Genomic DNA, 16,649 nt, shown 5'->3' with positions numbered 1-16,649 from the left:
GAAGTCAAAATAGAGAAACAATGAGTACTTATCTCATTGGTCACAGCCGCGTCGAGCAAAGTTCTGGGTGCTGAGGTTCGGATTTTGAATCCGGCTTCGGATTCTTCGGCGAATCGCAGTGGGTGAGAGTGTGATGCTCGCAGAAGGACATAAGAGGTGGGTGGATTTGGATCAGCTTCTCAACATCCAGATCAGCGGTGGTGGGGATTGGCCAGCGGATGAATTTCTAGCGGTGGACGGCTAGCGGTCAGCAGTCAGGGGAGCTCAATAGGTGGCTGGGATTGGCCAGCGGATGATTTGACCAGCAGAGGGCGTCCAATGGTGACTGGCTTTGCATCCGGCGGATCATGATCACCGGTGTGTGATCAGCGGTTATGGCCAGCGGGAGCGGTTGGCAGAGGGAGATGATCGAATCTGAGATTGATGATCAGATAGCTGCTGATGCATGATGATGAACTGCCTGCGGTGACCTGCTGGGGTTGTCGCTAGCTTGCTGACGCTGGCGGTGTTCGTTAAGTTAGCTGATGATGGCTTGCTAGTGGTGTGCAGTAGCAGAGCATGGCTTGCTAGTTGTGGTTTTAGCCAGCGGTGGTGGCTGGCGGAGGGCCCTTGGTGGATGACGCCAAGCGATGATGATGGTCAGCGGAGAAGATTTTGGCTAGCGGTTTGGCGGAACCTTCACTAGCGGGTTGGCGGAGCTTACGCTGGCGATTGGTGGAAGCTCTTGTCGGTGCCACCTTGAGGCTGGGTGTTTGGCGTTTAACGGTTTGCTGCCAGTTGAGGAGCTTGTCATTGACGGAGAGCCTGACATTGATGCTCGTTCTCCGCTGATGATGACGATCATATTAAGTGAAGGATGTAGCACGAGGAAGATGGTCCCTTGAGTCCTTGACGAAGTGTCGATGATGAAGGTTGGCAGTGCAAGACCTTCGTATATTGTGGAGCTCGGCGGTGATGAAGGTTACTGACAGAGAGCTGATGGTGACGGAGAGCTGTTGGTCATCATCTTCATGTTTTGTTGTTGGGTGCCCATAGTGAATTTCTGGGTGTCCACAGTAAATAGGCACACCAAATTTTTTTTTTTCGTTACCGCTGAAGATGGGTAATATTTACTGCTGAGGGGTAGTGTGCCGCTTAATCTTGGCATAGGGGTTGGACCGAGTTGCTCAATTTTTTTTTTTTGGTGAGTGCAGCGTTGACCTGACACCAACGGGCCAAAGTTCACAGTACGAAGCTTTTGTGTTGGCTTCCCACAGACGGCGCCAATGTTAATGTTAGAAACCGAAGACTCTAATTAACTTTAGAGAGAGAGAGAGAGAGAGAGAGAGAGGCATAAGAAGTATAGTGGTTCGTCTCCCGCCTTACAGGGAGACTACGTCCACTTGAAAGCTTAACTAGTATGTTTGGGCCTTGCGACCCAAAGGGATTACAAGAGATGTAATGAATTGATGTTTAAGTGGGAGGAGGGGCCCCTTTTATAAGTAAGAGAACCCCTATCCTTTACATTTTCTTAGATGTGGGATGTAAAAATCACTATTTAATCTAGAAAGCCATATTGTGGAGGCATGTTGGCAAGGCCGGGAAGGTGGCTTCTCGGCGAGGCATTGGCTGCTTCCGAATACCGTGGTGTAGCTTGGACATCGGGCTACGGGATGCATGTCTCGGTTGGGCCCCACCATTGCTTGTGGGCCCCCCAAAGGGTGTTACTTATGCTTGGTGATGTAGCAAATCCTCCATATTGTTGGAGGTATGTACACTATATGTTGAGTCAGCCTCCACAATCACTGCCGTATGATCCATCATTACCACTACATGCTAAATAATCCTTGAAAAGCACTACCAAGCTATAAAAGACCACTTTTCTGCTCATTCAAGAAATTGAGGTGGACATGGAAAGGAACCACCCACAAACTTCAAAAGGCCATGAGCACGAAGGTAATGCTGCATTAGGAACAACCATGTAAGATAGTTTGTTTCATCAAGATGAACCAAAACTATGTTGCTATAGGTTGAAGACGTCATTGATTGTGAGAAAAACGAAGATTTTCTTGACAGTGATTGGTAACAAAAGAGTAGTTATGATGAAAAATTGATGTAAGCTTGTAAATGTAGAGCGAACTGAAAAATTGATTCTTGATTTTGATGAAGACAATCTCGATGTTGGTAATTGAACAATAGCAATGATAGAGTTGAAGTAATGGTGATATTTTGATTGGTAATTGTACAGAAATGATGAAGAAGATGCAATTTCTAGGGTTCTTGATCTGGAAATTTTGAAAATTTTGTTGGTAATCAAACAAGAAGGAAAGTTGCAGCGGAAAGAAGCGAGATGAGCACTGGTCAGGTCGCCATGAGCTCTGATATCATTTAGAAATTCTGATCATGGTGAAACAGAAAACGAACAGAGAAAGAAGAAAAAGAACAGAGGAAGAAGACAATGTACTTTTACTTATTTTTCTCTAGGTAGTTTTTACAATAGGTAACCAATATAGAAAATGATAAATCTCCCTATTTATACTGACTTTGACCATCTATATATATTGACCAACTATATTCACTTGACCTATACTCTTAACAGCAGCCACCAATGGCTTCTCAAATGAAAAAAGGCTAGGCCAAGGAGGATCAGGACAAGTTTATAAATAAAGGGATCATACAAGATCTAGGCTGTGCAGGTGCTGTGAAGTGAATCTTTGCACAATTCGACAAGCACAATGAGAAAATCTTCATCAAAGAAGTCAAGATCATAAGCCGCATAATACATAAAAACTTGGTGCAGTTTATTGGATAGTGTCATGAGCAAGGAGAATGCTTGCTTGTTTATGCATATATGCCTAACAGTAGCCTTGACATGCATCTATTTGGCCCTAGAGCAACTTTTCAATGGGAGTTTAGGTATAGAATAGATCTAGGCTTCGCCTCGGCGCTTCATTATCTACATGAAGATGCAGAGCAGTGTGTCCTTCATAGGGACATCAAATCAACTAACGTTCTGTTGGACAACGATTGTAGCACTAAACTTTTTGATTTTGGGATTGCTAAGCTTGTGGATCCGCGGTTAAGGTCTCAAACTACAGGGGTAGTCAGGACTTTTGGATACATTGTTCTAGAATATGTTATTGAAGGGCAAGCAAAGAATCAGACATATTTAGCTTCAGAGTTGTGGCCTTGGAAATTGCTTGTGGAAGGAGGACTTACCACGACGGAGAATTCCACTTACCACTTTATAGGTGGGTTTGGCATTTGTACCTTGCAAGAAACTTACTGGATGCTGCTGATGAGAGGTTGGGTATGGATTTTGATCAAAATGAAATCGAATGCTTGTTAATTGTTGGATTATGGTGCACTCACCCCAACAACAAAGAAAGGCTGAAAGCAGGATAAGTAATTAAGGTTCTCCAACTTGAAGCACCATTGCCAAAACTTCCACATATATATCATGCCTGATTACCCAATGCCTCAAACCCAACAACAAGCTCAATCTGGCTACTCTCAGCTTAATCTGGCTACTCTCAGTCTCAGTTATTCTTAACTTCTACTTTCAATACTATGGATCGTTAAATCATATTCAATTGGCATTACGTTGCCTTTGTAGAATTGTAGTGCTACCTTGGACGGTCAAAAAAGTCTACAGTGCATTTAGATGTATGTTGTTACCTTTCTTTTTCTTTTTTTTTTGTCTCTCTTTTTTGAAGAAAGCAGTTGGATTTTATTTCAATCAAATGCAATTACAATCGAAAGCTGTGGCATCCCGAATGACATCAATCAGATTTTTTCCCCTCTCTTTTGCTTCTGTTTTGTATCTACTACTTTTTTTTTTTTTTCGTCTGAATTGTTTTGTATCTATTACTGGTATATATATATATATATATATATATATATATTTTTTTTTTAAAAAAAACCCCACCCCAGTCCCACCCTTGATGGGGCTCTGACTCCTGACCTCTTATCTATTACTGGTATATAAAACTTTTACTAGATGTTTAAAATCATTTTCAATCCCTATGTATCAAATAAACAACTCACATACAACAATTAGTCTATTGTGAGTCACGCAAACTCACGACCTCCCAATGGTACTGGGCATTTTTGATCCCTATGTTGTGGTGAAATTTCAATTTTGATATAATTGTTCCCAAATTAGTTTCTTTTTCTGTCAATGTGCTTCCAATGAATTCAATCTCGGTCATTTTGTATCAAATTTCGTTAAATTGCTGTAAAATATTAAAAGATGAGCACTAGACTGTGCCACTATGTTGTGTTTTAACAAAAATATAACAGAAATTAGCATCTATAACAAGTTAAAAATTGACACTATATATTCTGGCTAACACATTAATAGACATGATTCCAAACTAATCTCTAATGTGCAATCCAAACTCTTGAATATGTATTTACATATGTAATTCCAACTTAACTTTTATACTTAATTCTAATACATTCATGTTTGCATAAACTTTTCCCATCGTCTAAACTATTGAGACAGTCATATAGATAAGATACAGTTAAATATTCTACATATAGCACGCGATAACTGTGTTAACATAAACATACATATCGATCTTCAAATTATTATTATTATTATTATTTTTTTTTTGAAAGGAGGGACGTCAATCCATTATAGTAAATGAGAATTACATTACACGATACCTCACCTAAACACCGGGCTACGACAATATTGAGCCATAAAAGAAAACCCTAGAGAAAAGCCCGAGAGCTAACTAACAGAATACAACCCTAGAGTGAAGCTCTAAGTGACCAAGTAACCTGACGTTCTCAAGGAAGACCCGAACACAGACAAGATCCTTCCCCAATATTATTCATGTTCCTAAAGAACCACCCTACATGGAAGAGGTTTCTCCAGGCTCAATGAAAAGGTTAAAAATACAGAGAGGCCCAAAAGACCAAGTTGCTGCAGGCCGAATTATTGTGGCCTGAAATAAACCAAGGGCCTTAGCCCATAAGCTCAAAAGTAGAATCAGGGGGTCCAAAGAAACCCTAGCAGCACTCCCATCAACACCCACCAAGCCCGTGGGCCGAGGCCAGCCCCAGGCCCACCACAGCCTGATGGACGACCGCTCTGGCTCCTTCCAGCCGCCGCGTTGTAATAGAAACCCAGGCTGCACCGGCATCCCCATCAGGGCACCAACACAATGATGAACCGCCAGACCATGTCCATTGCTCCAAAACCGTTGATGCAGCGCCAAAGCTGCCGTCGACGGCCACACCATAATCAGTCTCCCTCAACTCATTTCTGACATGGAAACCAACCACGGTACCCGGATCCAAAGCTGCATCCCTTGAACCATTTGAACCACGCTAGAGCCACCTAGAAGCACCATCTGAACCATGCCTAGCCGCAGCCCCGAATTCACCACCATCAGCGCCACGAGAAGGCAGTCATACAACACTACCCTTCGCCGGCAGAACCAGATCCTCTTTCTCTGGAACCAGGGGAAAGCCCCGACTGAACAAAAAAAAGTAGGTAAGAAGGAAAAGGCCGAAACTAATCCGAGACCTCAGACTGGGATGGTGCCGGAACCAGTAGCCCTTGAGGCCTACGATCCCCAAACCCAGCTCGGTCAGTTTGAAGCGAGGCAAAACCCTAGCAGAGCAAAAGTCCTCATATTTTTATATCTTTTTGTATCGATCTTTAAAGTTGAATCTAAACGAAAATTGTTCTCTTACTTATCCCACGTCTACTTATCAATTCAAAGGGAAATTTCAAGTTTCCAAGTTTCCAAACTTCCATGAATTCCAAATCCTAATACTATAAATCTAGGCAGAAATATGGGGAAGAAGGGAAATTAAGACCAAAATAACAACCCCAGAGTCTGCAATCAGAAATGATACCCTCTGCAATCAAGTTAGACCATGTTGTGAATCAATTCTGAACAACACCAACAAACCATACATGTGAATCATTTGGAATATTATAGCACACAGAAATCAAAGCCAAAGAGACGAAAATTATCAGCTTTTTTATTTGGAATGCTTCACAAATCATAAGCCAGTCAGTCATCGAGTGCATGTTAGTTGAGGATCATATACTTCTCTATCTCTAATTGACTTGAGTCCCCTGCACAACAAAATACAATTTTCAGTCCTGTGTATACAAACCTACAAGACCTACCAATTTCCAACACAAGTAAATGATTTTACAGTTCTACCAAACCAAGAACAAGTTAACCCCTACAGAGTAGAGATTAAGAGAGTAATAAAATCTTATCTCCAAAATCTTGAATCTACTAGACAAATAAGTAAATAAATAATAATAATATTAATAAATAGTGAATCTAAAATTGTGGAAGGCTATTGTACCCCTAAATGGGTTGATATACAGGTTGAATCCTACTACTAGACCCTATTTCGTAGGACTTGGTTTCTAGGTATGGCCCCTGACAAAGAAAATCTTTGCCTTTCAATAAGAGCAATGCTAGAAAGAATGAGTTGGAAGTTGGTCACAAAATCTAAGGAGTATTGCATGAAATGATTCATTCTTATGAACAATCTAGCTTCTTCGGCCAAATTTGCGTCTCTCATAGATGCACATAATTGAAGAAAGATACTTGAAGGTTTTCACTATTTATTCCTACCCGACCCTTGCATTAGGGCGGGCCGGCCCAACCCTTTTTTAAATAGGGTAGTGTATGGGTTATGCAAATGAAGCCCGGCCCTACACTGCGGCCCGGCCCGGCCCAACCTTAAAATTTATATTTATTTTCTCTATTACATATTTACATAGAAAGGAAATAAGAAATCTGCTATTTTAGAGAAACAATATTACCCCAGTCTTCTGTCCTAAATGGCCAAACCCAATTGATTTATGAGGCCCGTTTTGCCTAGACCGAACCCAAAGCCCAAAGTGTTGTCAACTAGGTCATTGACTAGAGTCACTCGACCTAAAGTCCTAAACACTTCCCAATTCGCATATTAGCCATATCTTATCAATGAGAGAGAGAGAGAGAGAGAGAGAGAGTGAGGTAGGCGACGGTGCAGTCCGATCGGTCGCCGCCCTTCGCCGATCTGGCAACCCATCCTCCTTCTCCGACCCGTAAAGCCCTCCTCCTCCGCCTGCACTCCAATCCGTCGCAGACCCCGAGACCCATCCTCCTTCCCCGACCTCCTTCTCCAATCCCAAGACCCATCCTCCTTCTTCGATCCGTAAACCCCTCCTCCTCCGCCTGCAGTTCAAACCGTCACTGCCCGTCGCAGACCTCGAAACCCATCCTCCTTCCCCGACCCCTAAGGCTATCCTCCTCCGCCTGCAGTCCAACCCGTCGCAGCCCTTCGCCGACTCCAAGGCCCAGTCATCAGCCTCCGCCGATCCCAAGACCCAGTCGCCGCCCTTCCTCGACGCCTTTACCAATATAAAACGCAAGCATTCGACTGATTCGAGAATAAAGACTGAAGCTTTTGCTTCTGGGTAGCATGATAATGGAGATTGGAGAATAAACATTGAAGCTTTCGAGTTTCACGACTGTGGGTAGTGAAATAACCCGATTGTTTGTCTAGGTACGCCAATTAGCTACTCAATTTAACATTTCCTTTGGTTTTACAGAGAATTTTTCTAGTTACGGTTCTTATAGATGGTTCTTTGAACTGCACATTACGGTTCTTATAGATGGGTTTATGTGCATAAGTAATGATGGTCTGCTGTAGATGGTTTATAGATGGTTTAATGTATTGTTTTTTAACATATTTTTGTATTGTGTTTTAATAGACTCATGGGAAGAGAGAATTATTGGATCTTGACCACGGAAGTCTTCAAGAATGACACCTTTCCTACTATTTTTTTTTTCTTGGACTGATGTAGGCTACATCATTTAGTAATTTTAGTTTATGTAATATTGTAATTGATGATATAGAGATTTTAGACTACAATATTGAAGACATTCAGTGATTTCAGTTATTCAAATTTGATGTTATTCCTTGTTTAGATTTCACTTTGAGAGTTTGAGTTAAAAAGTGTTAAACAGAGAAAGGCCCGGCCCGACCCTATTCGGAAGGGCTAGCCCGGCCCGGCCCTTTCGACCCTTGCGAAATGGGACTTAAGGGCGGGTAAGGGTTTACATATTGAAGCCTCGACCCGGCCCGGCCCTAAGTTTTGTTGACTTGATCAAAGCCCCGCCCTACCCGACCCTAAGCCCTAAAATTTAGGGTAGGGTCGGCCTTAACCCGGCCCATGATGACCCCTAACCCATTCTAGCTATGACACACAATGCCTGTTAATGTAGATTATTATTTAAACCAAGTTTAAATCAGAAAAGTATAATGTATATTATATATCATCAACCAAAGCTAGCTTGTTTACTCATAGCTCACCGGTTGTCAGCTTCAGCAATGGGCCAATGGCATACCACTTGGTGAGGGTTTGCTTAAGTCAAAGCTTTTTTTTTGTGCTCGAGACCGTTTGGGTCTTCCTAATTTTCGTTTTAGCTAGTTTGTAGTTCATTAGTTGATCTTGAAGAGGCATGTCTCTTCAATCTTTTGAGGGGTAAGGTTGTTGTCTTCCCCTTGCTCATCTTGATGTATTTGTTTTTCTTTTTCTTTCAATAAATTTCTCTCGTTCTGTTGAGGTTTGCCAAAAAAAAAAAATCAGTAATCACACCGCCCCTATCCACCCGCCTTACCCTACCCATCCCTAATGTCGTGAGATTTAAATTTTGAGATCTTCACATAATTAATTAAGCTAGCTAGCTAACCAACACACCACCACTCATCATTTACTCATAATTATATACAATATACAAATGAATGCACGGCTCATTCTTAATCACATCAAAGATATTTCAAATTTTCAATTATATTTAGATGGAACAAAAAGACCTGTGAGTCAATTAAGAACAGGGGCTGACTCATTCCATTCACCATTCTCTAATGGTATGTGTCTTCCTCCGAAGTTGCAATACTTATTAACAACACAACATATATAAATAATAAAAACGTCAAGATATTTCAAATTTTCAATTATATTTAGATGGAACAAAAGACCTGCGTTGATTGACTTGAGTCAATTAAGAGCCGGGGGCTGATTCATTCCATTCACCATTCGACATGAGACATTAGACAAGTTTATAATAAAAGAATTGGTAAACTACCACCGATTCTTTATAATAGTTAAAACGTTATTTTTTTTTTCTTTTAAAGACAGAGAGACGGCTCAGTCCATATATAAGGTATGACTAATTAGCCTGGGTTTCGACCAATTCAATCGATAACGTGTGTTGCTCGGTCGCCTCATTACTCCATCTTCTCCAAGCTTGTATTCAAATTTCAGAATGCAGTTGCTGTTTATTTAGCAGGTACACTTCTTAGATTCTTTGCACCGAGATTTTATGAGCATACATGCGATGATGTCTCTAAGAAAGGTGGCAACTTTTCGTCTTAACCACTACTTGAATAATTGCTGTATTATTCACTTGATGATTTTGATCAATTTCCTCCTTATTCCCGTTTGCCATCCACTTTCCTTCAGTATCAATCGCTTTGATCAAACAACAAGTAATATACTCTACGACGGTGATGCAGCGCCGTCTTCCAAGAGTTCGGGAGCCATTGAACTCAACACAGCAGATTATTTCCGTGTTGGCCGGGCTACCTATGCAGAGCCGTTGCACTTGTGGGAGGGGTCGTCACATGCTGCGGACTTCACTACTAACTTCTCCTTTATTGTGGACACTCTTAACAAAAGCAGCTTTGCTGATGGGTTTGCCTTCTTCCTCGCTCCGGTCCACTATCCCATTCCACCTAACTCCGGCGGTTGTGATCTAGGGTTGTTCAACACCACCACACGTTTTGCAGCCTCCCAAAACCAGCTTGTGACGGTTGAGTTCGACACTTTGTCCAATTCCTGGGATCCACCAGGGGCGCACATTGGGATCAACAACAGGATCATCTCCTCAGTTGTTCATGACAGCTGGGATCCTGTCCTCCACAGCGGGAAAGAGTGTCATGCACGGATAACATACAATGCTACAACCAACAACCTCATTTTGTCTTGGACATACGAAAAAAGTTTCGCGTCGAATTATTCTTCCCTTCCCCTTGCTATTGACCTGAGAAAGTCTCTGCCGGAGTGGGTTACAATTGGATTTTCATCTGCTACAGGCCTTTTTGCTGAGCGGCATGTTATAAGTTCATGGGAATTCAGTAGTTCAGAGTTGAACTCCGATGCGATCCAAAGGAAGAATAAAAAGGAGAGGAGGATAGTCTTGAAGATTGGGGTCGCTGCAGCAGCAGCAGTTCTTTTCTTGATTTTGATGCTTTATATGGCCTACCGGTGGGTCGTACGGCAGCGGATAAAGAGGACTTGTGGAGATAGCATTGAGTCGAATGAATCCTCCAGTGGTCCATTGTCCTCCATAAATCCAAGACAATTTACATATCAAGAACTGGTTGCAGCCACCAATGGCTTCGCAAACGATAGAAGGCTAGGCCAGGGAGGATCAGGACAAGTTTATAAAGGGATCATACAAGATCTAGGATGTGTAGTTGCTGTGAAGAGAATCTTTGCACAATCCGACAAGCACTATGAGAATATCTTCATCAACGAAGTCAAAGTCATAAGCCGCATTATACATAAAAACTTGGTACACTTCATTGGATGGTGTCATGAGCAAGGCGAATGCATGCTTGTTTATGAATACATGCCTAATAGTAGCCTTGATACGCATCTATTTGGCTCTAGAGCAACCTTGCAATGGGAGTTTAGGTATAGAATAGCTTTAGGCTTGGCCTCGGCACTTCATTATCTACACGAGGATGCAGAGCAGTGTGTCCTTCATAGGGATATCAAATCAGCTAATGTTTTGCTGGACAACGATTTCAAAACTAAACTTGGTGATTTTGGGATTGCCAAGCTCGTGGATCCACGGCTAAGGTCTCAGACTACAGGGGTAGTCGGGACTTTTGGATACATGGCTCCAGAATATGTTATTGGAGGGAGGGCAAGCAAAGAATCAGACATGTTTAGCTTCGGAGTTGTGGCCTTGGAAATTGCTTGTGGAAGGAGGACTTACCATGATGGAGAATTTCACTTGCCGCTTTATAGATGGGTTTGGCATCTGTACCTTGCAGAAAATTTAATGGATGCAGCTGATGAGAGATTGGGTGTAGATTTTGATCGAAATGAAATGGGGTGCTTGTTAATTGTTGGATTATGGTGCACCCACCCCAACAGCAAAGAAAGGCCAAAAGCAGGACAAGTGATTAAGGTTCTCCAGCTTGAAGCACCATTGCCAAATCTTCCACATATCATGCCTGATTACCCAATGCCTCAACCTCAGCAACAAGTTCAATCCGGTTCCTCTCAGCCTCAGTTGTCACTAACTTCTAGCTTCAACACCGTAGGTCGTTAAATCATGTATAACAAGTTAACGACCACTAAGCTGCCATTGAAGTACTGCTTTAGATCACGCTACATGATCTTTTTTAGAAAATCTAACCCAATACTCGCAATGGAATTTTTTTTAATTTTTTTAATATATTTTTTACAGCAATATAACAGAATTTATTCACTTGACCATCATCCTCTGATACTTCAAGTGGCTATAAATGAAAAAAAATTGTTGATCCTACTCAAGACTCAATTCCAACACATTCACATTCGCATCTACTTTTTGCATGTATATAACCTATAATTCTGGCACATCGTAGGTGTGTTGGCTGAAAGTTCATACAATCAAATCTCAAAGTCGAAACCAAAATTGGAAATTTTCTCTTATTGATCCCTCGTCTGCTTATCACATGCAAAGGGAAAATGCTAGTTTCCACACTTCCATGAATTCCGAATTCCAATACCATGAAATTATGAATTTAGGCAGGTATCTGGGGAAGAAGGGAGATTAAGATCAAAATAACAACCCCACAGTCTGCAATCAGAAATGATACAGGGAAAATTACACACATAAACCAATCAGCAATCAAGTTAGACCAGTGAATCCCATCACCAACAACCCATGCATGAAAAATTTGTAATATTATAGCACACAGAAATCAAAGCCAAAGAGAAGAAGACACTCAGCCTTTTGATTTGGAATGCTTTAGAAGCCAATCAATAACTGAGTCTATGTTGGTTGAGTTCTTGCATGAGATCATGGAGCAACATAATTCTCTATCAGTATTTGACTTGAGTCCCCTGCATAACACAATACAAATTTCAGTTCCAGAACAAGATGCCTAGTTTTCTTTCTGGGTGGGCAGATATTTTTCTGAACTGACGGATGGCAGGGGATGAAATAATACAATAATGCAGAATAATTACTAAAACCATGATGTGTCTTGCATTTCATCAGTCAAAGCTTGTTTACTCAGAGCTCCCGGTCTATCAATCTTGTTACCCAGGATCAGCAATGGGATACCATTAAGTGAGGATTTGCTAAGCAAATCATGAAGTTCCCCTCTTGAGGTGCTCAAGTTATCAGGATCAGCAGCATCAACAACATAGCTACAGGAAACAACAAGTTATACAACTACGTAAGACAACACATAAATTGATTGACCACATTTGAAGTATGCACACAAGGTGGTAACATTTTTCTGGATTTATTGGTGGTCAAGTTTTGAAGAGAAACAACTTGTTAATATTTACCATATCACAAACAAATGAATCCTAGAAAATTAACAACGCATACAACTAACACACTTGATTTGGCACCATCTCTTAAATTTGGCAACTTTGTTAAAAAATGAGATAGTGGAAAAGGATTATTTTAAGAAGATGCATAAATTTTCCAACACGATTAAGAAGAGTAGAACCGACTTGAAACAGAAATAGAACCGACTCCTCACATACCAAATTATCAATTAGCACATTAGGAAAAAAAAAATGCTTTCTATACCAGAAGAATGACAGAATGACATTCCAATGTTTTCAATACATGATTTCACAGTTCTACCAAACCATGAATAGTCCACTACAGTTTGTGTCTGAATCTAGAATTCATGGAAGGCGACTGTTCCCCTGAATAGGTGGATTGACAGGTTCAATCCCACTGCCAGACTCTATTCATTAATTAGAACCTTGTTAGTAGGTATGGCTCCTGACCGAAAAAAATCCATGCTTTTCCATCAAAGCAATGCCAGAAAGAATGAGTTGGGAAATTGGTCACAAAATCTATGCAATACTCCAGAAATGATTCATTCTTCAGCATCACAATCTAGCTTCTTCTTTGTTATTAGATTTTTAAAATTACAAGACCCTTTAGCATTCCATTTCGACCGAATTTGCCTAGCTCATAGATGCACATAATTGAAACATACTCAAGGTTTTTCACCAGATAAAAAGTTACCTGCTTTTGCAGTGTTTATTGCCCCCGTCCTTATAAACCCATTCCACAACAGACAATGCCTGTTTCCAACATTTCTTAGCACCGTCCATTCAGAACCTTAAGAACCTGCCCCTCAGTGAACTCCAAACCTGACTGCTTCATCATCCTCCAAAGCTTCCAGTCTCAATGAAAACTCCGTACCACTAAGCCTGCACCACTAAAACAAACATTAACCCCTAAAATCAACTAACCCCACATACCACACCCTTCTAAATCCCTACCAAAACCCCAACACAAACCTCTCAACAAGAAACTGAATCACCTCCCCCTCGCCACGCCGCCGCTTCGTCGGGTCCGACACCCTATTCTCACCATCAAACCACTCCTCTTTTATCTCCATTTCAAACATTTCCCTCAATGCATTCAACTCCTCCTTCTTCAGCTTCTCTCCACCATACTCACCGCTACTACTCGCCAGCTCCCGGAACCCAATTCTCTCCACTCTCTCCCAAGGCATCCCAACCGTCAATTCACCGCCACCATTCTTTGATTTCACGGCTCTGGTGAAGCTTCTGTACTCGGCTTTCAGGGTTTGGAAATGGGTTTCTTCGGAAGGGGCTTGGCTTTGGGACTGGGAGAGAGGTGGGTCTTGTTCGTTGAGGCGGTTGAGTTTGCGGTTGTGTTTCTGGATTTGTTTCTTGCGGAGAGTGTGGACGATTTTGGGAGTCGGGTGTACGCCTTTGTTGGTGAGGTTGCGTTTGATTTTATCAGTGTTGGGTTCGAATTGGGGGTTTGTGATTTGAGGGAGGGATCCTTGCAGAGCTTCCATGGATGAAAGTTGTGAGCTTTTAGTGTTAAAGTTTGAGGTGGGAAACCCCAACAAAGTGCTGGAGAAAACTGGTTTTTTTTTCCCTCTTATCTAGCGCGGCAACGAAAATGAACGGTTGGTGTGGGTTCAGGTGTGGTGTTTCAAAACCATAATAAGAGGCCTGCGACAAATTTGATGTTTTGGTACATTAATGTTGGCTAGATTTGAATTTGGCACCGTTGGTGGTTTTACTATGGTTTACAGTACATTAATGTATTGATACGTGTAGACAATATATTAATCGAGTTAGTTTAGTACTTAACTTGATCTTGAGCTAATCTACAAGTACTATACGAAGTAAATCTTTATAACTAAAGATTTAGCCTATATTTGATGTATCGATTGTTTGATACATTGATGTAACGCACCATAGAATTCTTCTTGGTCAGTCATCGTTGAATAGTTGAATCTGACTGATTCGAGGGAGTGAAACTTACAACAAACAAGGAATCTTGTTTGGCCGCCTAAGGTAATATCATTGTTATGCTTCACTTCTATTCTTTTCATTTTTATTCCACGCCTAAACTTCATTTTGGATCTTTTGAAGATCAAATACAAGTTTTTGAAGTGGAATTTTATTATTATTATTATTATTATTAAATAAACAACTCATATACAACAATTAGTATATTGTGAGTCGAACTTATGACTTATCACTTATAAAGAGAAGACATATGTCACTAGATGAACAATGTGATTGCATCAATCAGCTTCTAAAATGTGAGCTTATTAGATGTGCCTGCTTGTTTGCCAATCAACAACGGAGTCAGTGTTTCACAAGATCGTGAAGCAACGAACTTGTCTATATATCAGTAGTTGGCTCGAGTCCCCTGCACAGCACAATACCATTTTCTAGTCCAAAACAAGTAATGAGTGATATTTAATTTTCAGCAATCAAATTAGCTTGTTTACGTACTTACTCAGAGCTCCCGGCTTGTCAATCTTGTTGCCTAGGATTAGCAATGAGGTACTGCCACTACTGTGTACCATATACTGATTTTACTCCGCACATTGTGAAGTTTGAGGTGCTCAAGTGAGATCTTTAGTATCAGTATAATGGCATATCATCAACAACTGATAATTATCTAAATATTATAGATAGTGGATCAATACGTGGCATGGGTTCATTTTTAATATCATCAAGGTATTTTGAGATAAAACTTCTGAAAGTTGTAGTGGTTCAGGTGACAACTATGTCTGTGCGCTGTGCCAATGAACAATTGATGCCTCTGGTGCATTGATGTATTAAGGTTTGAATTTGTAATTTGATCTTCCTAAGAATGTGTTTCAATTTTCGAACTAACCGATGTCGATGGTTTATTGTTGTCACACTGTTAGTTAGATAAGAAAACGTAAGTTTGACCAGCAATTTTTTTTTTGTCTTGTTTTTTATACACATTTTTGTTCATCACATAGTCTCTTTCTCATTCTTTCTTCTGATATATTTCACCAGGTGTGCTCTTTTCTTTTATCTCCGAGCTTTCACGCTCTTGCCTCAACTGCACCGTTGAGCTTTCACTTTCTTGCCTCAGCGGCACCCCCGACCTTTCACGCTCTTGCCTCAGCGGCTCCCCCTAGCTTTCACGCTCTTGTCTCAGCGGCATCCCCGAGTTTTCACGCTCTTGCCTCAGCGGCACCCCCGAGCTTTCACGCTCTTGCCTCAGGGCATCACCTACGAGCTTCCCTCTCTTGCCTCAGCGGCACCCCCGAGTTTTCACGCTCTTGCCTTATAGCATCACCTACGAGCCTCCCGCTCATGAGCTCTAACGCTCACGCCTCCATGGCACCCTCGTGCTTCGCACTCTTGCCTTCACGGCACCTCCGAGCCTCTCGCTCATGAGCTCTAATGCTCACACCTCCACGGCACCCCCTGAGCTTCCCTCTCACGAGCTCTAACGCTCACGCCTCCGCGGCACCCCTCGAGATTCCCACTCACGAGCTCTAAACGCTCAGGCCTCCGCGGCAACCCCTGAGCTTCTCGCTCACGAGCTCTAACGCTCACGCCCCACGGCACCCCCCGAGCTTCCCGCTCACAAGCTCTAGCGCTCATGCCTTCCCGACAACCCCCGAGCTTCACGCTCATGCTTTCCCAGCAACCATCACGCTTCCGGCTAGTGCCTTCTCGGCACCATCGAGCTTTTCGCTCATGCTTTCCCGGCACTCCGAGCTTCCCACTCACGCCTTCCCGGCACCCCCAAGCTTTCACGCTCTTGCCTTCCGGCATTCCCAAGCTTTACACTCACATCCCCTCGACATAATACACATTAATGGAACATTGAATTCTTCTATCATTTGTCGTTTGCAACAAATCGAATTCTTTTCGCGTTCCATTAATATGAGCGAAAACTAAACAAACACAAGCGTTTGCGTATTCATCGTTCACGAATTACAAACGCTTGACTTCATGGCACTCATGCAACTTACACCGAGCGTAACCTTGTCAACTCGACTCGTTCATTTTCTTGCGACCACCACGCGCATCATATGCAATTCATGTGCTTATTGGTGAT

At 41.9% G+C, this 16,649-nt stretch overlaps 2 protein-coding genes across 5 annotated transcripts; one reads left to right on the top strand and one right to left on the bottom strand.

Moving 5' to 3' along the window:
* The first annotated feature begins 9,356 nt into the window (after window positions 1–9,356).
* Window positions 9,357–11,740, top strand: LOC112187257 (L-type lectin-domain containing receptor kinase IX.1). The gene has a single exon (XM_024325978.2). The coding sequence runs from the start codon at window positions 9,357–9,359 to the stop codon at window positions 11,358–11,360; it is 2,004 nt and encodes a 667-aa protein (XP_024181746.2). The 3' UTR covers window positions 11,361–11,740.
* Window position 11,741: 1 nt separating this feature from the next.
* On the bottom strand, window positions 11,742–14,212 carry LOC112187260 (ADP-ribosylation factor-like protein 8b). Of its 4 annotated transcripts, none has more exons than XM_040514692.1 (4): window positions 13,571–14,212; window positions 13,293–13,480; window positions 12,272–12,448; window positions 11,742–12,139 (listed from the first exon to the last, which is right to left on the bottom strand). In XM_040514692.1, exons 2-4 carry the CDS (start codon window positions 13,379–13,381, stop codon window positions 12,022–12,024), a joined length of 384 nt encoding a protein of 127 aa, XP_040370626.1. In that variant the 5' UTR covers window positions 13,382–13,480; window positions 13,571–14,212; the 3' UTR covers window positions 11,742–12,021. The 4 variants fall into 4 exon arrangements, with proteins under 4 accessions (XP_040370626.1, XP_024181751.1, XP_024181752.1 ...); XM_024325983.2 differs by having other exon boundaries at window positions 12,266–12,448; window positions 13,571–14,210; XM_024325984.2 differs by having other exon boundaries at window positions 13,571–14,210.
* Window positions 14,213–16,649: the final 2,437 nt, after the last annotated feature.

This window comes from Rosa chinensis, chromosome 2 (assembly GCF_002994745.2).
Source record: "Rosa chinensis cultivar Old Blush chromosome 2, RchiOBHm-V2, whole genome shotgun sequence".
NCBI classification, from domain to species: Eukaryota; Viridiplantae; Streptophyta; class Magnoliopsida; order Rosales; family Rosaceae; genus Rosa; species Rosa chinensis.
The sequence above is the reverse complement of the archived record's forward strand: the minus strand, read 5'-3'. Positions and strand labels throughout refer to the sequence as shown.